The sequence below is a fragment of the Gopherus flavomarginatus genome, chromosome 4, assembly GCF_025201925.1.
Source record: "Gopherus flavomarginatus isolate rGopFla2 chromosome 4, rGopFla2.mat.asm, whole genome shotgun sequence".
In the NCBI taxonomy this organism is placed as follows: Eukaryota; Metazoa; Chordata; order Testudines; family Testudinidae; genus Gopherus; species Gopherus flavomarginatus.
Window position 1 is genome coordinate 25,472,098 of NC_066620.1, and position 19,963 is coordinate 25,492,060.

Sequence of the window (19,963 nt, forward strand, 5' to 3'; positions counted from 1 at the left end):
GATACCTTAGCCCAAGAAAGAAACAGGCTCTGCAAATCAGCTTAGGAAAAACAGATTCCTACTAACATTGTAACCACTGCACTTCACTCCTATGCAAGGCACCAAACATTACTGTTGGTTTTCAGCCTCAAATTCCTCCCTCAAGGCATCCCTGATCCTTGAATCCCTGTGCTGGGCCTCTCTAGTAGCCCTGCTCTCTGGCTGTGCAAATTCAGCCTCAGAAGTCCATGCCTGACTGAATGTTTCACCCTTGCCTTCACAAATATTATGGAGAGTACAGCACGCGGATATAACCGCAGGGATGCTGCTTTCCCCCAAGTCTAGCTTCCCATACAGAGATCGCCAGCGCCTTTTTAAATGGCCAAAAGCACACTCCACAGTCATTTGCCACTGGCTCAGCCTGTAGTTTAACCGGTCCTGGCTCCTGTCAAGTTACCCTGTATACGGTTTCAGGAGCCAAGGCAGTAAGGGGTAAGCGGGGTCTCCAAGGATCACAATGGGCATTTTGACATCCCCTACTGTGATCTTCCGGTCTGGGAAAAAAGTCCCTGCCTGCAGCTTCCTGAACAGGCCAGCATTCCGAAAGATGCATGCATCATGCACCTTTCCAGGCCAGCCTGTGTTAATGTCAATGAAACGCCCACGGTGATCCACAAGCGCCTGGAGAACCATAGAGAAATACTCCTTGCGCTTAACATACTCGGATGCTAGGTGGGATGGTGCCAAAATAGGAATATGCGTCCCATCTATCGCCCCTCTACAGTTAGGGAAACCCATTTGTGCAAAGCCATCCACAATGTTCTGCACGTTCCCCAGAGTCATGGTTCTTCTTAGGAGGATGCGATTAATGGCCCTGCAAACTTGCATCAAAACGACTCCAACGGTCGACTTTCTCACTCCAAACTGGTTCCCAACCGATCGGTTGTCAGCTTCCAGATTGCAATAGCCACCCGCTTCTCCACCATCAGGGCAGCTCTCAATCGTGTGTTCTTGTGCCGCAGGGTGGGGGCGAGCTCAGCACACAGTCCCATGAAAGTGGTTTTTCTCATCTGAAAGTTCTGCAGCCACTGCTCGTCATCCCAGACTTCCATGACGATGTGATCCCACTACTCAGTGCTTGTTTCCCAAGCCCAAAAGCAGCGTTCTACGGTGCTGAGCATTTCCGTGAAAGCCACAAGCAATGTCATGTCGTACATGTCAGGCGACTCGCAATCATCGTCGGACTCCTCATCACTTTGGAGCTTAAGGAATAGTTCAACTGCCAAACGTGATGTGCTGGCGACACTCATCAGCAAAGTCCTCAGCAGTTCGGGCTCCATTTCCCACAGAAATCACGCTGCACAGAAACTGTTGGGAGAGTCACAATGGCGCCAAACGTGGACTGAAAAACAGGGACTGCTAGGATGCAAAGCGATGCATCCCAGGGCGTTGGGACAGGAAGCAGAATGATCCGCACCCTTCCGTCCCCTTCCCACAACCCACGGCATCAAAATGGGACGAGGTGCTCTGTGGGATAGCTGCCCATAATGCACCACTCCCAACAGCACTGCAAATGCTGCAAATGTGGCCACACTGGAGCACTGGTAGCTGTCAGTGTGGCCACACTCCAGCACTGTCCCTGCACAGCTGTACGAAGACAGCTGTAACTCCCAGCGCTGCAGACCTCCAAGTGTAGCCAAGGCCTCAGTGTCCCACCTGGGAGAGTTGGGGCGCTTGGTATTCGCCAGCCCTATGGTGGGCCATTTCCTGAAAGGCATGGAAAGGCTATACCCACAGTCCTGACCGCTGGTACCTGCTTGGGAACTCAATCTGGTCCTCTCTAGGCTAATGGGGACCCTGTTCAAACTCTGGCTACATGCTCCCTTAGGTATTTCTCATGGAAGGTGGCATTCCTGGTTGCCATCACATCAGCCAGGAGGGTGTCAGAGTTAAAAGTGTTAACCTCTGACCCCCCTGCCCCAGTCTTCCATAAGGACAAAGTACAACTCAGGCTGCACCTAACCTTCCTGCCCAAGATGGTATCCCAATTCCACACTGGACAGGACATTTTTCTACCAGTCTTCTATCTCAAGCTACATGCTAATGCACAGGAGCAGAGGCTTCACTCACTAGATGTACAGGGAGTGCTGGCATTCTACACTGAGCCCACAAAGCCTTTCAGGAAGTTGAACCAACTGTTTGTAGCAGTGGCAGACCAGATGAAGGGCTTCTGATCTCTTCACAACGCATTTCTTCCTGGGTCACAGACTGCATCAGTACCTGCTACGACCCAGCCCCAGCTATTACAGTCCACTTGACACGAGCTCAAGCCTTGTCTGCCACTTTCCTGGCCCAGGTGCCCATCCAAGAGATCTGCAAAGTGGCAACCTGGTCTTCAGTGCACGTTTACCACCCACTATGCCATCACCCAGCATGCTAGAGTGTACGCAGCTTTTGGCATGGCGGTTCTCCAATCAGTGATTCCTTAACTCCGACCCAACCCCTGGGGGAGAGCTTAGGAGTCACCTGATTGAAATCAATATGAACAAGCGCTCAAAGAAGAAAAGAAGGTTACTCACCTTCTTGTAACTGTTGTCCTTCAAGATGTGTTGTTCACATCCATTCCAATACCCACCCTCCTTCCCCTTGGTCGGAGTAGCTGGCAAGAAGGAACTTAAGGGCGGTCAGGTTGGCAGGGTCATATACTGAGCGCCATGAGGGTGCCACTCCAGGGGGCTCCCTAGCTGACCCGACGGGAGTAACTAAGGGAAAAATTTCTGATGACTGTGCATGCAGTGCGTGCACATCTGATTGGAATGGACGTGAACAACATATATTGAAGAACAACAGTTACAAGAAGGTGAGTAACCATCTTTTCTCATACCCGCAGCCATGCTCTCTGGTCGTGTCGGTGGTTAACAAGAAAGAGCAACAGGGACAACAAGAGCTGACCCCCAAATCTAAGGAGACAAAAAGGATGGACCTTTTTGGTAGGAAAATCTTTGCCGTTGGGGGCCTTCAGCTGAGGATAGCTAACCAGCAAACTATCCTCAGTAGATATAACTTCAACTCATGGGCCTCCTTGATGAAGTTTAGAGCTGATCCCTGCGGACTGTAGGGCTGAATTCTCTGATGTTGTTGAGGAAGTGAAGACGGTGGCGCAGACCTCGCTGAAGGCATCCCTAGAGTCTGCAGACTCGGCCACCCGTACCCTCTCCTCAGGCATAGCCATGAGGAGGACATCATGGCTTCAGGCATCTGGACTACCACTGGAACTGCAGCAAACCCTGCAAGACCTTCCCTTTGAGGGCTTGGGGCTGTTCTCTGAGCAGACAAACTCCAGGCTGCACAGCTTGAAAGACTCCAGGGCTACCATGAAGTCATTGGGAATGCACATGCCAGCAACCCAATGTAAGCACTTCAAGCCCCAACCATAACAACAGCGCCCATATCCTCTTCGACCGAGGCAGGATTTCTATAGACGAAGGGGCAGGAATGGCAGGCGCAAACTTTCCAACACCTCTTTTGGGCAAGGCCAAGGCCAGTCCAAATCTTCATCAGGCTCTGAACAGGACTTTTGAAGGAGCGCCTGAGGATGGTGCACCTGTCTCTCCACCATATCCCTACCCATGTTTTCTGAACTGTCTGTCCCACTTCTACCGTTCTTGGTCCCAAATAACATTGGACCACTAGGTTCTTTGCACGGTAGAAGGGGGATATCCTCTCCAATTCTGCTCCTCCCCTTCCTCTCACCCCTCTTCCACATCCATCTTCAGGGACCCTTCTTAGGAGCAACTCCTTATCCAGGAAGTGCAGTCGCTCCTTGCCATAGCCATTCAGTGTATGCAGAAGATGCCTGCAGTTTGCAGTCAACCACAAACACGATCAGTTTATGGTCCTCCTCTTTGGTCTGTCAAGAGCCCCCTAAGTGTTCACCAAGTGCATGTTGGTCGTAGAAGCCTTCCTCCTCCGGAGGTAGGTGCACTTATATCCATAGTTAGATAACTGGCTACTCAGGGGGTGTACCAGGGAGCAGGTGGAATCTCAGTTCTGCTTAGTCAGATCCACTTTTGAGAGATTGGGACTCCTCCTCAACATGAACAAGTCAACCTTATCACTGATCCAAAGAATATAATTCATTGGAGCACTGCTCAACTCGCTACAGGCAAGGGTGTTCCTGCCAGAGACCCAATTCCAAGCCATGATAGGCATTATCCAAAGCCTCAGGTGGTACCTGACCACTACTGCAAGGGAATGCCTGAGTCTCTTTGGCCACATGGCAGCCTGGACTTCCGTGGTTCAGCATGCCAGACTGAGGCTCAGGCCCCTTTGAGCATGGCTTGCGTTGGTATACCGCTTGGGACGCATGGGGCGGGGAGTTATATGGGTCCTTGGTGCCCAGGCTCCAGCAGTATTCAGGGCCTGGGGGTCAGCCTTCACCAATGTTTGAGGCCGGGTCTCTTCCCTGGCCCTGCTTGCTGCCTCCATGCACCTCCCCCATGTGTCCCCTCGCCCCCACATGCTGCCCCTGCACACCTCTCCCAGGTCCTGGAGCATCCTGCCTCAAGCTGATGGCTGCCCCCTGCAGCTCTGCTCCACTTTGCTGGCTCCTGGCATCAACTGCCGCCACTGGGTCCTAGTGCCCCCCATCTACTAGTGCCAGAGCAGACTGCCCTTCTGCCTCAGACCCTTCCCTTTTCTGGCAGGACCCTCCACCAGCACAGGAGGCCCTCCACCTGCAGTCACCACTTCTGCCCCATGCTGGGCAAGGGGCAGCCCCACCCCCCAGTGAGGCTACAATGAGGGGCACCAGCAGGGGAGGAGGCAGATATGTGATGGCAACCACCCCAGCACCCACCACAGAGGAGGCGAGGGGGCTTCCTGGACCTGAGAGGGGCCCTAGGAGCATGTCCAGTGACAGTGGTGCGAGCTCGCTGCTGCTGGTGGGGAGAGGGCTGGGGGGAGTCCTCCTCTCTGGCTCCAGCCCTGGTTCAACCTTCCTGCACCCCAAATTCCTCATCCGGAACTCCACCCCACCCCAGAGCTCACACTCCCAGCCACAGCCCTCATCTCCCCTCACCCTAACCCTCTGCCCCAGCCCTGAGCCCCCTCCTACATTGTGAACCCCAAGCCCCACCCCTGCACCCCAACCCTCTGCCTGAGCCCCACCCACAGCTCATCACCAGTCCCACCCCAGAGCCCTCACATTTTTACATTATTTTAAATATATATATCAGCTTACAAGGCAGGTGTGGGAGGGGAGGGACTTGGACTTGTTTTAGGCACCACCAAAAATTATACAAACCTGCCACCCCGGGGGATGCAACAGCCTGGATTCGGTAGTGATGATGTCAGGACACATACTCAAGTCCCTACATTGGTGGGTCAACCCTCAGATGTTATGCAAAGGTAGTTTCTTCAATAGCCCACAGCCGTCCTTGTCCCTAGTAACGGATGCGTCAGCTCTGGGCTGGGGGGTGCATCTGGGAGATCTCCGAACAAAGGGCATGTGGTCATAGGATGCGCCTTCCCTCCATATTAATATCAGGGATCTCAGAGCAGTATGACTAGCATGCCAAACTTTCCGGTCCCGGCTGCAAGGCCAGTGCATGATAGTGATGATGGACAACACCACTGCTATGTTTTACATCAACAAGCAGGGTGGAGCCCGTTCCTCCCTGCTATGTTGGGAGGCCCTCCAGCTATGGGAGTTCTGCATAGCCCACTCCATTTACCTGGAGATGTCCTATCTCCCAGGAGTGCAGAACAAAATAGTGGATCACCTCAGCAGATTGTTCTGCTACCATGAGTGGTCCATCCGTCCGATGTCCTTCACTCTATCTTTCAGAGGTGGGGGTTTCCCCAGGTCAATCTCTTTCCCACCCAGAGCAACAGAATGTGCCCAATGTTCTGCTCTTTACAGAAACACAGCCCAGGTTCAATAAAAAACGCATTCCTGCTACCCTGTGGAGACTGACTCATGTATGCCTTGTCACCGGTTCCATTCATGCACAAGATGCTGCTCAAGATCCGCAGAGATAAAGCAGAGGTAATTTTGCTGGCCCCAGCATGGCCCTGTCAACACTGGTACAGCACACTTCTGGAGCTGTCAGTAGACACCCTGATTGTGTTATCACTCATCCCCAATCTCATCACTCATGACCACGGTCGCCTTCACCACCTAGACCTTCAGTCCCTCCATCTCATGGCCTGGAAGCTTCATGGTTAAACACCATGGAGCTCCTGTGCTCAGAACCAGTAAGGGAGATTCTACTCGGCAGCAGGAAACCATCCATCAGGGCCACTTACCTAGCCCAGTGGAAGAGGTTCACTTGCTGGTATGCCCAGCGACACACACGCCTCCACTCCAGGCATTTATACTACCCATCCTGGAGTACCTTTTGCACCTCAACCAACAAGGCCTGGCAGCGTCATGCATCAAGGTACACCTCGCAGTCATCTTGGCCTTCCATCCAGGAGCGTCTGGGCATTCTCTGTTTGCTAATCCTATGGTAGGACCTTTCCTTAAGGGCTTGGAACAGCTACATCCACAGGTTAGACAGCCTATTTCTGCACAGGACCTTAACCTGGTCTTCTCCAGACTAATGGGGCCCCATTCAAACCATTGACAACTTGCTCCCTTATCTGTCGTGGAAGGTAGCCCTCTTGGTTGCCATCATATCGGCTAGGAGGGTATCGGAGTTAAAGGCCCTTACCTCCAATCCTCCATATACAATCTACCACATAGACAAGGTGCAATTAAGACCTCACCCAGTCTTTCTTCCTAAGGTAGTGTCACAATTCCATACTAGCCAAGACATTTTTCTACCGTCTTTTATCATAAGCTTCACAACAATACCCAAGAGCACAGGCTACACTCATTGGGTGTTCAGTGGGTGCTAGCATTCTACATTGAGCGCACACAGCTGTTCAGGAAGTTGAAGCAACTATTCGTGGCGGTGGCTGACTGGATGAAAGTGCTCCTGGTTTCATCTCAAAGAATATCTTCCTGGATTACAGCCTGCATCCGCACTCATTACGAGCTGGCCAAGGTCCCAGCTCTGGCTATTAAGGCAATTTCTACAAGGGCATAAGCCTCATCAGTAGCATTTCTGGTCCAAGTACTGATACAAGAGATCTGCAGGGCAGCAACATGGTCATTAGTGCATACATTTACCTCTTACTGAGCTATCATTCAACATGCCAGAGATGATACAGCGTTCGGTAGAGCGGAGCTCCAATCAGCTATTCCTTAACTCCGATACCACCTCCAGGGTGGAGCTTGGGAGTCAGCTGATTGGAATCGACGTGAACAAGCATTCAAAGAAGAAACGGTTACTCACCTTCTCATAACTGATTTCAGAGTAGCAGCCGTGTTAGTCTGTATCTGCAAAAAGAACAGGAGTACTTGTGGCACCTTAGAAACTAACAAATTTATTTCTTCGAGATGTGTAGTTTGCGTCCATTCCAATACCACCCTACTTCCCCTCTGTTGCACTAGCCAGCAAGAAGGAACTGAAGGAAGGTCGGGTCGGCAGGGTCATATATTGAGCACCATGAAGGTACCACTCCAGGGGGCTCCACAGCTGACCCAACGGGAGCTGCTAAGGGAAAAATTTCTGATGACCATGCATGCAGTGCGTGCACACCTGATTGGAATGGACATGAACGACACATCTGTAAGAACAACAGTTACGAGAAGGTGAGTAACCATTTCATCTGGAGCCTTGGGCACATCACAATATGGTCATACCCCTGTAGCCCTGCCTCTCACTTCAAGTACTAGTGGCATAAAAGACCCCCTCCACTTCTTCCAGAGAAGCCAGAACAGTGGCACTGGGGGCCATCTCCTGAACAGGAGAGGCAAGGAGAGCAGCAACAGGAGTTTCCTTTGCCCCTCTTCCCCCAAAAGACAGTGGATGTAGCAGAGAGGCCCCTGTGGTGCTTTCTGCATCAGTCAGGGTGTATCTGCTTGGGTGGGTGGAGTGGAATTCTCCTTCTCGTAACACCCCCCGCCCCCAGTTGGGGTGATATTGGCAGGGATTCCCAAACCAGTGCATTTTGACATTAAAATGATGAATGGGGCTGTTCACACATCTCATAGCTATTGTTTCAGGCTCTCTGCAGACTCAAGCAGACATCACCACATTAATTATGCCCAGGTCACATTTTCAACCTTTTCTTTGCAACTATGAGAGCTAGATTTTTTTTAAATGAAAGATCAGATTCCAATTAAACTGTATTATCTGAGGAGCTGGGGTCTTTGTTGCAGACTGATCATGTCTATACCTTCATTCTCCCCTCCCAAGGGTCCTCCATACAGTTCTAAGGAGGATGACACAGAGGTGGTTTATACTTGGCTCATTACAGGGAGGGGGCAATTCACATGCATAGTCTCCATTGTGAGATCACAATTCAGCCCTGAGTAAAAATAGAAGGATTTGGAACTTTGCACACATAGACTGGTAAAGGCAATATGCTATACCAGGGGTCGACAACCTTTCAGAAGTGGTGTGCCGAGTCTTCATTTATTCACTCTAAATTTAAGGTTTCGCATGCCAGTAATACATTTTAATACATTTTAATGTTTTTTTAAGGTGGTCTGTCTCTACAAGTCTATATATTATATAACTAAACTAGTGTTTTATTGTAAAATAAGCAAGGTTCTCAAAATATTTAAGAAGCTTCATTTAAAATTAAATTAAAATATTGATCTTAAGCCGCTGGCCTGCTCAGCCCGCTGCTGGTCTGGGGTTCTGTTCACCTAGGCTGGCAGCGGGCTGAGCGGGGCCTGTGGCCAGGACCCCAGCTGGGAAGGGTCCGGCAGCCAGAACCCCAGACCAGCAGCAGGCTGTAAGGGGCCGACAGCCAGGACCCCAGACTGACAGTGGGCTGAGCCGCTCAGTCCACTGCCACTCAGGGGTTCCATCCGCCGGCTCCTGCTAGCCGGGATCCTGGCTGCCGGACCCGCTCACCCCGCTGTCAGTCTGGGGTCCCGGCCCTGCCCACATACAGTGGGTACCTACCTTCTCCCTGGTTCTGACCCATTCTCTTCCTCTCTCTGCACTGAGCTGAGGGTGGGAGTGCACTGAAGTCAGGGCTGGGGGTGAAGTGTCTCGCCAGGAGCTAGAATGAAGGAGGGGACTCAGGGTTGGGGCAGGAGGTTTGGGTGTGAGGGCTGTTACCTGGGAAGCTCCCATTTGGTGTGAGGGGTGCACGTGGGAATGAGTGGGGGTGTGTGCAGGAGCTCCCGTTTGGTGCTCAGGGTGGGGGTGGGGATGTGTGAGGTGCACGGGATGTGGGGGAGCTGGGGATGTGGGCAGTGCAAGAGTCAGGGCAGAGGGCTAAGGGCATGTGAGGGAGTGCAGGTGTCAGGGTGGGGGGGGGCTGGGTATGTGTGGGGGTGCCAGAGTCAGGGCTGGGGTCGTGGGGGGGGGTGAAGGAGTCAACAGAGGGCTGGGTGCATATGGGGAAGGTACAGGGCTCAGGGCAGGGGCCTGGGGTGTGTGTGGGTGCAAGGCTCACGGCAGAGGGCTGGGTATGTGTGTGTGTGTGGTGGTGTCAAGGCTCAGGACAGAGGGCTGGGTGACTGCCCCCCTTAGAACCCCCAACCCCCCCACTCCTTGTCCCCTGACTACCCCCCTAGGACCCTACCCCCTACCTGTCCTCTGACTGCCCCGACCCTTAACCACACCCCCGCACCCAGGCAGACCCCCCGCCCGACTTCCATATATATCCAACCGCTCCCCGCCCCCTGATAGGACCCCCAGAACTCTGGACCCATACAACCCCCACCAGCTCCTTGTCCCCTGGCTGCCCCCCCCAGGACCCTCCTTGCTCCCTGTCCCCTGACTCCTATCCACCCCCCATGCCCTAACAGACCCCGGGACTCCCATGGCCCATTCACCCCCCCTGCTCCCTGACTGCCCCCTCCAGAGACCCCCCCCCGGGATCCCATGCCCCTATCCAACCCTGCTTCCTGTCCCCTGACCGCCCCTACCCCTTGTCCAACCCCCCTCCCGCCCCTTACCCCTTACCTCGCTCATCCGGAGCCCTGCCGCTGTGTGCACAGCATTCTGATGGGTGGGCCTGCACGCGCGGTGGCGGGGCTCCGGATGAGCGAGGAGTGTCTTTCCCTCCCTGCAAAGCCAAACATTGCCCCGCGGGAGCGCGCAGCCCCGGCCCCCAGAGCGCTGCGCGCGCGGCGGCAGGACTCCAGGGGAAGGGAGGGAAGTCAGGGAAGGGGCCGGCGGCTTGCTGCGCTTGGCCGGACGCTCCAGCCCGGGAGTGCGGACCCTGCGGCTTGCCGCACTAGCAGGATTTTTAATGGCTCACTGGAGTCCCGGCAGGACCCAGCATGCCATTAAAAATCGGCTTGTGTGCCGTCTTTGGCACCTGTGCCATAGGTTGCTGACCCTGGTGCTATACTGTCCCTAGGGGCTAGCTGAACCAGGGCAGAAATTTACTCTGAAGTGCCAGTCCTGGTTCTAATGAATGTATTCTTTATAAGAGGGCAGACTGGGGTCCCGCTGAGATGATGGGTGCCTATGTTTATATAATGCTCTCTCTAGAAGCTTCCTAATATGTGCCTCAAACTCACTAATGTTCTTATGGCTCAGAAATTCTCTTCTATAACAAATGTATTTACACAACAACACTACATTTTAAATAAAAAGGTTAATCCTTAAAGCTGTTCTTTCAGCAATAGTAGGTCACATACTGTATTAAGTACTAACAGATCTGTTTTAGACAATATAAATCTGAAAGAACAGGATTTTTCCTTCCTCTGTCTGCATATAGATAGATTATTGAATGAACTATTTCATACAAATACAAAATACTCTTGATAATGTTTGGCTCTGGAATATTTAAAAGAGTTAATATCAATAATCCTTAAAGCTATTTTAAAATATCCAAATGTCTCTATATTTTACAAGTAAAATAATGCTTTAAACGTTTTCCTACTTAGTTTAACTGAAAAACAACCCCCCCACCACCAATGAAATTTCCTATTCCATGGAGAAGACGGGAAAATAAACTAAATCCTACCCTGTAGGAGACCAGTAGGAACTAATGTAATTAAGGCAGATTTTGAAATTCTGAGTAGAATGGATCTTTGCTGGTAAGTATAATTTTGTTCATTTTTTTTTTAAGTGATGTCTACGATTTCATCCAAAGTAGCAGACCACGCTGCAGGAGGACTTTAGAGTGTTGCTGACAGCCACTTGCCATGTATGTAGAATGTTTGCATATGTCCTCAGCTTTTCTTTTTAATTTAAAATTTTTAGAAGGTTGTGGAAGGTTTTTTAGAACCGGAGAGGAGTGGGAGGAATGTTAGTTTAAAAAGGAAAAAATAGTACGAAACTGATCCTGCACACTCTCACTTACATAAGTAGCAATCTGCAGAATTTATGCCCCTTGATAAAAGTTTTTAACAACTGATTTTTGTATAAATTAAACCTAACAAATGATAAAAACTGAAATTGCAAAGATCTCAAAAAGTTAAATTAAAAAAATAAAGCCAAGAACAGTTCAATCAAAAAGAGATTGAATTCCAAACCGATGTCTCAGAACTTTCAGAGTTCTAACTACCTGATCCTGTGCCAAGTGAAATCACTGGCAAAACTTCCATTTACTTCAAGAGTGCAGGATGAAGCCCTTAATATCTGGCCCCATAAATCTAACTTGTACATCCATGAAGCTGGTACCAACACTTTTCACCATAAGGTAACATGGTGAAAATAAGGTACGTATGAAGAGGCAGGTTGTTAATTCTACTTTATGTGAATGGAGGGTCCCTGAACTGGTATATGGTGGAGGGGAAAGATTGCAGAAGAATGGTGGAAAAGTGTCAGCTCCACAACTCTACTCTGCCCCTAACCAGACAGAAGCCTCTCCCACTGCATGTTACCTGAGACTGGGCTCCATGAATAAGTAGATACCAAATTAAGAAGAACAGTAGATAAGCTAAAAAATAATTATAAGAGATACAAGTAAGTGGGCTTCGTATGCCTTATAATTATTTTTCCCCTACCTAATGTAACAGTGGATATACTCATCCGTAAAAACATACACTCCTGGTATGAATTCTGCTAACTCTTTGACCCACTGATATTGTGTGGCAACAAGTTCAAAAGGCCGTGTTATGTTTTTTTTAAAAATTCCTTCTAGCAGTTTTAAATTTATTGCCTTTTAATTTCGTTAAATGTCCTTTTTTTTACTGTTTTGAGGGTAAATAGGAGCATCTAACCGAACTTGATACTATTTACTATTTTATATACCCCTCACATGTCCCTTCTTCATCTTTTCTCTAAATTAAACAGTTCCTACTATTTTGTCCTCACATGGAAATATTGCCATATCTGAAATTATTTTAATCAGCTTTCTTTGCACCCTCTCTAATTCTGCTATATAGCTTTGAAATGGGGTGATCAGATTGGAGCACAAATTATTTATACAGAACCATAGGTATAAAACTATGAAGTAAATAAAGTTTTGACTCTTGTCCAAAAGGATGCCAGAGTATACTTAGGCAAACAGTGAGAAGAGCATCCCATGGATCCTGGGCAGAGAAAGTACCTTCCATCATTCCTACATCATGTATAGAGGTGAACAGCAATTCCAACCACATTACGTCTGATGCAGCAGGATGTAGAGCACAAAACAGTTCCTAAAGTAAACCATAGATTTCATGGCTTGAAATGCTAAGACTTAGAATTGCATTCACTCAATAGGCAGTGAATACAGATTGCCAAACTCCTCAGATATTACTGAAGCCTATTAGCAAAGGTCATGGGGCAATTCTATAGCTTATTTATACAATAACCAGTCATGTAGCCCCAGATAAAAAGCAGTATTGAAATCCATCCTATAGGTTGCAAGACATGGATTTCAGTGATGTGGTTCTGTGCCATAAAAGAAAAGTCACAACTTCTAAATGTTTCAGAGGTGAACAAAGCCCTCTTGAAACTGCTAAAAATTGGATTTCCATATTTCAGTATGTGGTCAAAAAACCTCCACATTTTGTGTCTTTACAAACCCTGGGCAGGGCAAACCCTGTTAGTAGATAGATTTGCCATCACGCACAATTCCCCATCCCATCACCAATACCTTTCCTATAGAGTGGTTTAGTTTCAACTAACTGTTTTATGTCACTCTTCAATCTTGAATGAAAGAGTGCCAAGACGGAGTGGCCATGATTGGCTGAGACAGAAGTACATATCTGGGTATCATCAGTGTATTTGTACCTAGCACCATGCTGTCTTATCAGTTATCCTATACATACTGAGCAACACTTTCAATAAAAACAACCCTCAATAGTCCCTATTTTTGCAGCCACTTCTGCAACGATAAATGACCAACCTCTCAGTAATTCTGAAGCTAATCTGAGGATGTATAACAGAAATCAAGGTAAATTTTCTTGAATTTGCAGTTTCACAACTACAGCAATTATAACAGCTTGGCAATTTTACTGTGTGGTTATTCTAAAAAAAATACATTACTATTTTCCCATTTTGTTTATGTGTTGGTTTTCCCTTGCCTACACCTCCAGCCTTTGTAATTAACTCTGAATCATTTGCTGAGATGCACCAATTTGCAATGGACTTCTTAAATAAATTATAAAATGGATACCATAAATTCAGTGGCCTGACTGCTGGTATACTGAGAAACAATGTGGATGAGGTAATATCTTTTATTGGATCAACTTCTGATGATGAAAGAGACAAACTTTTGAGCTTCACAGAGCTTTTTTTCATGTTTGTGTAGCTCAAAAGCTTGTCTCTTTCATTAATAGAAGTTGGTCCAATAAAAGATATTACCTCACCCACCTTGTCTCTCTAATATCCTGGGACCAAAAGGGCTACAACAACACTGCAAACTATACTCATCATCTAGAAATGCCCAGAACATGCATAAAGTGAGAGCTCCTGCTGTCAGTGAAGGCATACAACACACAGGCTGGAAAAAACCCAAACAAAACATACTTTTAAAACTGTTTCATCAAATGTTCATCTCATAACAACAACAACACAGATGTCAGCACAAAGCATTTTCCAGGAATTGAAGACCAAGTGGTGTTACTAACCTCTAGCTGAGCCTTAGATCAGCAATTCCTCCTAGCCAGTCTTTAATTCGCAGGAAATGCTTTATAGTTCACAGAGAGCTTACTGGTTAGCTATTCAGGCTTTTACAAAAATGCTTTTGTAGTGGTCTTTAAGGGCTAGTAGTTTATTGGCTGTTATTTCACTCATGTATAACCAGACCTTTACTCTGGTCCAAGATTTCACAACATTTTTTTTCTGCCTATTCCCATTTCATGGCAAAACTAATAATGAAACCTCCCTACTCATCTGGTTTTGGGAGGGAAGAGGAGAAAGAAGACCTTGCTTTATATACATCCATGACTGATCTGCAGAGAGATGAAATCTCATCATTGCAAAGCAAAGCTACCCAAATCTACAACTTTTGTTGTGTGTCAATAATTTACCAGTAAATCTCTTTTATTTGAAATCTGATTTAAAGACTATTTTCCCCACAACCAATAATTTATTCTTCTATTCTTTTACAGAGTGATCCTCTCTAGTATAGAAGAGGTCATTAAGGGAGATTTCCTTCCTAATCTTAGAGAATTAGGACAGATACAGCATCCAGACATTTGGGTTAAAAACCACAATCTGTTTCCCTATTTGGAATTTTTTCAAACATTTAATTTCAACCATATTAGGGAATTGATTTTTTTAAATGAAAGTGTACACACACACGTTGGAGTGCTGGAAAAACAAGATAAAGTTATCTGGAAAATATGCAGCTACAATTTCTCTCCTGTCACGGGAGCGGTTGGATTTAGTCTGAGATTTTGCATACTGCTCTGTCAGTACAGTACAGTCTGAGTATATTAAGTACATAAAATCCCCTATATTAATATAATGCTTGAGGTGAGAATTGAATGCGCAAGAAAGAGGAGACAGCACAAGGACAATAGCGTTGGTGAACAAATTGCTTGTCATCATTAACAAGATCGTCCTCCTTCCCCTCTTTGTCCCAAGTTCAAGCAGACTGGTTTCGTCTATATCTCAATTCCACCTTTATATTAAAAGCAAAAAGAGGACCCTCTCCCTCAGAAACCCCCTATGATCCACGTTTATGAGCGTGGCTGAACCACCTCATCCGCAAGGGGCAGAAATGGGAGAATTCAGCGCCTCTCTTTCGCCTCAAGGGGAGTTGGAGAAAATCGACTCCATCTTTGCCCCACCCCAGGGGGATTTCACCCCACTCTTCCCTCGCACAGCTTTTCCCCACAGAGTCAAATTGAATCAGTCTCCTTTTGCGCGGGGACAGGCAGAGCAGTCCACCCTCTGAAGAGCCGGAGGGCAAAGCACCCTCCGCCCACCCTCAGTCCATTGAAGCTTCTCCGCGCTCGCGCGTTCCGTCCCGCCCCTCCGCTGGCTCAGCTGCACTGCGCGAGCTGAAAGCGTGTGCGCGGGCGCGAGTCACGCAGTGGCCTCCCATCCCCCTCCTCAAGTCCCTCACCATCCAGAGGCAGAGGCGGAGGGTTACTCTTCGCTTTTGCAGAGAGGCGCTCGCGATCCATGCGCTCTTGCTTTCCTTGGAGCAGTGCGCATAGAGAGTGTGATGCGGCTGTGCTGGGGCTGACCGGGGCTTGGTGGCCGTTACTTGGAGAAGGGAAGAGTGGCGGTTCCTGCAAAGGAAATTAGTTCTCAGGGTCAGCGGGACGTTGAGGAGCCAGGGAAGCAGGGGGGATCGAGGAGTCTGTTGGGAGGTAGGGGGGCTCAGGAGCAGCAAAGCGCCAAGGAGGGGTGTGGGGCGCTGAGGAGCCGCGGGAAGGAGGGAGACTGCGAGAGCAGCGGGCGTGGGGGAGGGCGAGATCGCGGGGCGAGGCAGGGTGCGTGTAGGGAGGGGTCTTGTCCCTTCTCTGTCGTAGTTCAGCTGGTGACAGCGGGGGCTGAAAAGGGGAACTGATTAGCAATAGGTTCCCTTCGCTGCTGAGGGGCTGGTTCCCTATCCCTGGGCTGCCTGTGACACTGGTGGGGGTGGAGCGGGGTCAGAGGCTGTGCCTCTCGTCGGCAAAACCTTTAATCTGAGGCGGAGGCTGGTGAGTGGTATTTGCCCCTCACTTCCTCCTTTCCTTGCTCTGGGGGCCGATTAGCCTGGAGAGTTTAACTGGGGCTTCCCCTCGCTGAATGAGGAGTTGCTGTGGTAGCCTGGAGGGTTTTTTTTTTTTGGTCTGATGTAGACTCCAACAGCCTTCCTCCTTTCTCTCCTTCCTTCTTCCCCTTCACTGTAGAACGGGAGAGACCCATGAATGGGAAGGCTGAAATGAATTTAGATGGGCTTTCGATTGCTTTTTTTTTTAAAAGAAGAGGATAAATCCCAGTTGCCAATGCGCTGTTTTTTATATTGCTTTGAAGAAATGGGGGTCATTTGCTGCTGCTAAATCCTTGGAGTATTTTAGAGAGTTGCTACAAAGAAGGCAAATCTGTATTTTTTGAAGCAAAGGAGCCACATTGATTTTAGCCTTTTTTATAAAATGGAGAATGAGATATTCACACCCCTGTTGGAGCAGTTTATATCTAGCCCTCTTGTCACCTGGGTAAGCATTAATTTTCACAAATGGCATTTCTTTAAGGGTAAATATCTAGCTGCAGAGATTGAAGTGGAGTTAGTGTCATTGTGATGATTATATTTTAGGTTAAGACATTTGGACCCTTAGCTGGAGGAAATGGGAGCAACCTGGAGGAATATGTGGCTCTAGTGGATGGCATATTCTTGAACGAAGTCATGCTCCAAATGTAAGTGCCCATGTATGTGTTTTTTCTTGTCATTGTATATTTTATTTTTTGTCAAGTCCTTTGTTTCTTCAACATGTCATTTGACTTCCAGGCATCGCATTGTAAATATGTCTGATCATAAAATTGTGTTTTGGCTAAAAGTATTCACGTGGTCAGCTATGAGGAGAATCTAACTTATACTATATTTAGTTTAATTTATTTCTGCTGGAATTTTTTTTCTAATATAGAAAACATATTTCTAAAATTTACTATTCAAAATCTGGAACTGTATTGTTAATTATATGATACTGCCACTAGAATTTGCAAGTCTGAGACGCTATGGCAAAAATGACATAATTGCAAAGTATGTGGTGCAAGACCCACAGGATCATGAAATGTAAGATTTAATAGAAATTGTATTTTTATAAATATCTGTTAATACAGTTTCATTTTGACATAAATGGTTTAAAATAAGATATAAATTAAATTAAAATTAACGACCAGAATGACTAATAATTTGCCTGTTGATGAGGGTCTAATGTTTGTTTTAGTTCTTGTGGTATAGGATTTTTTGAAATTGTGTGATGCACTGTTATATATCGGATGCATGCTAAGAGGGACAGACTTGTTTTTGACTTTGTTTTTACAGGATCAGAAACTTTAGTAAGCGCTGGTTGTGCATTGTTGTATGGCTACATTTTTATTCATGCTATAGAAGCTAAAATGATCAGTGAAGTGTTTTGTTTATTGCCACAAACCAAACACAACACAGTTTTTTCTGCTTGGTATCAGAAACTAATTATTGAAAATTTTGATTGTTTGAAAGGTGTGTATAATTATATAAGAGCTACAGAAAGTGACATGAATGAATGAATTAGATTAATATATTAGTCATAATCTAGAAAATATGTATGTTGAAGAAAATAAGTGCTCCTGTCAAGATATTATTCCCACTTTGAACTTTAGCGTCCAGAAAATGGGGACCTGCATGTACCCTTCTAAACTTAATTCCTAGCTTAGATCTGATAGCGCTGCCACCAACCAGAAATTCCAGTGTCTGGTACACTCCCTATCTCCCCAAAATCTTCCCTGGGGGACCCAGGACCCAAACCCCTTGGGTCTTAAAACAAAGGGAAATAAACCATTCCCCTTCCTTCCCCCCCCCCCCAAGACTTCCCCTCATAGACTAATAGACTTTAGGGTAGGGACCAATATGATCATCTAGTCTGACCACCTGCACAAAGCAGGCCACAGAACCCTACCCATCCTCTTATATAACAAACCCCTAACCTATGTCCAAGTTATTGAAGTCTTCGAATTGTGGTTTGAAGACCTCAGGCTGCAGAGAATCCACCAGCAAGTGACCCATGCCCCACGCTGCAGAGGAAGGCGAGAAACCTCCAGGGCCTCTGCCAATCTGCCCCGGATGAAAATTCCTTCTCGACCCCAAATATGGAAATCAGCTAAACCCTGAGCATGTGGGCAAGACTCACCAGCCAGGGCTCAGGAAAGAATTCTCTGCAGTAACTCAGATCCCATCCCATCCAACATCCCATCACAGACCACTGGGAATACTTATCTGCTGATAATCAAAGATCAATTGCCAGAATTAAGCTATCCCATCATACCATCCCTTCCATAAACTTACCAAGCTTAGTCTTAAAGCCAGATATGTCTTTTGCCCCCACTACTCCCCTTGGAAGGCTGTTCCAGAACTTCACTCCTCTAATGGTTAGAAACCTTCATCTAATTTCAAGTCTAAACTTCCTAGTGTCCAGTTTATACCCATTTGTTCTTGTGCCTACATTGGTACTAAGCTTAAATAATTCCTCTCCCTCCCTGGTATTTATCCCTCTGATATATTTATAAAGAGCAAGCATATCCCCCCTCAGCCTTCTTTTGGCTAGGCTAAACAAGCCAAGCTCTTTGAGTCTCCTTTCATAAGGCAGGTTTTCCATTCCTCGGATCATCCTAGTAGCCCGTCTCTGAACCTGTTCCAGTTTGAATTCATCCTTCTTAAACATGAGAGACCAGAACTGCACACAGTATTCCAGATGAGGTCTCACCAGTGCCTTATATAATGGTACTAACACCTCCTTATCTTTGCTGGAAATACCTCGCCTGATGCATCCTAAAAACTGCATTAGCTTTTTTAACGGCCATATCACATTGGCGGGTCATAGTCATCCTGTGATCAACCAATACTCCAAGGTCCTTCTCCTCCTCTGTTGCTTCCAACTGATGTGTCCCCAATGTATAACTAAAATTCTTATTAATCCCTAAATGCATGACCTTGCACTTTTCACTATTAAATTTCATCCTATTACTATTACTCCAGTTTACAAGGTCATCCAGATCTTCCTGTAGGATATCCCGATCCTTCTCTGTGTTAATAATACCTCCCAACTTTGTGTCATCCGCAAACTTTATTAGCACATTCCCGCTTTTTGTGCCAAGGTCAGTAATAAAAAGGTTAAATAAGATTGGTCCCAAAACTGATCCTTGAGGAACTCCACTAGTAACCTCCTTCCAGCCTGACAGTTCACCCTTCAGTATGATCCGTTGGAGTCTCCCCTTTAACCAGTTCCTTATCCACCTTTCAATTTTCATATTGAATCCATCCCTCTCTGGTTTACCCTGAGAGAGACACTGATCCAAACTCCTTTGATCCCAAACCAGAGAGGAATTAATCTTCCCCCCCCCACCTTCTCTCCCCCCACTACTCCCTGGTGAGTCCAGACCCAATCCCCTTGAGTCTTACACAAGGAAAAAAATCAATCAGTCTCTTAAAAAAAAAAAAGAGAGAGCTTTTAATTAAAGAAAGAAAAAATAAAAATTATCTCTGTAAAATCAAGATGGAAAATGTTTACAGAGTCTAAGCTTATACATAGACTGGAGGGACTTCATCCCCCCTAGCCTAAGCTACAAGTTACAGCAAACAGAGGTAAAATATCCTTCCAGCAAAATACACATTTGCAAATTAAGAAAACAAACATAAAACTGAGTCGCCTTTTCTAGCCAGTACTTACTATTCTGAACATGAGAGACTGTTTGAAAGAATGGAGACAGATCTGGTTGCACGTCTGGTCGCTCTTAGTCCCAAGAGAGAACAAAGAACAAAAAAACAAACAAACAGCACAAAACGAAAACTTCCCTCCACCAAGATTTGAAAGTATTTTGTCCCCTGATTGGTC

At 47.2% G+C, this 19,963-nt stretch overlaps 1 protein-coding gene across 10 annotated transcripts in view; it reads left to right on the forward strand.

Moving 5' to 3' along the window:
- Window positions 1-15,457: 15,457 nt before the first annotated feature.
- Window positions 15,458-19,963, forward strand: part of CCDC88A (coiled-coil domain containing 88A) — a 349,307-nt gene continuing 344,801 nt past the window's right edge. For 7 of the 10 annotated variants that reach the window (XM_050952002.1, XM_050952003.1, XM_050951994.1 and 4 more), the window contains exons 1-3: window positions 15,614-15,760; window positions 16,286-16,591; window positions 16,690-16,790. In XM_050952002.1, the coding sequence (XP_050807959.1) occupies window positions 16,529-16,591; window positions 16,690-16,790 (164 nt within the window). In that variant the 5' untranslated portion in view covers window positions 15,614-15,760; window positions 16,286-16,528. The other 3 variants (XM_050951995.1, XM_050951996.1, XM_050951997.1) reach the window with 3 other exon arrangements.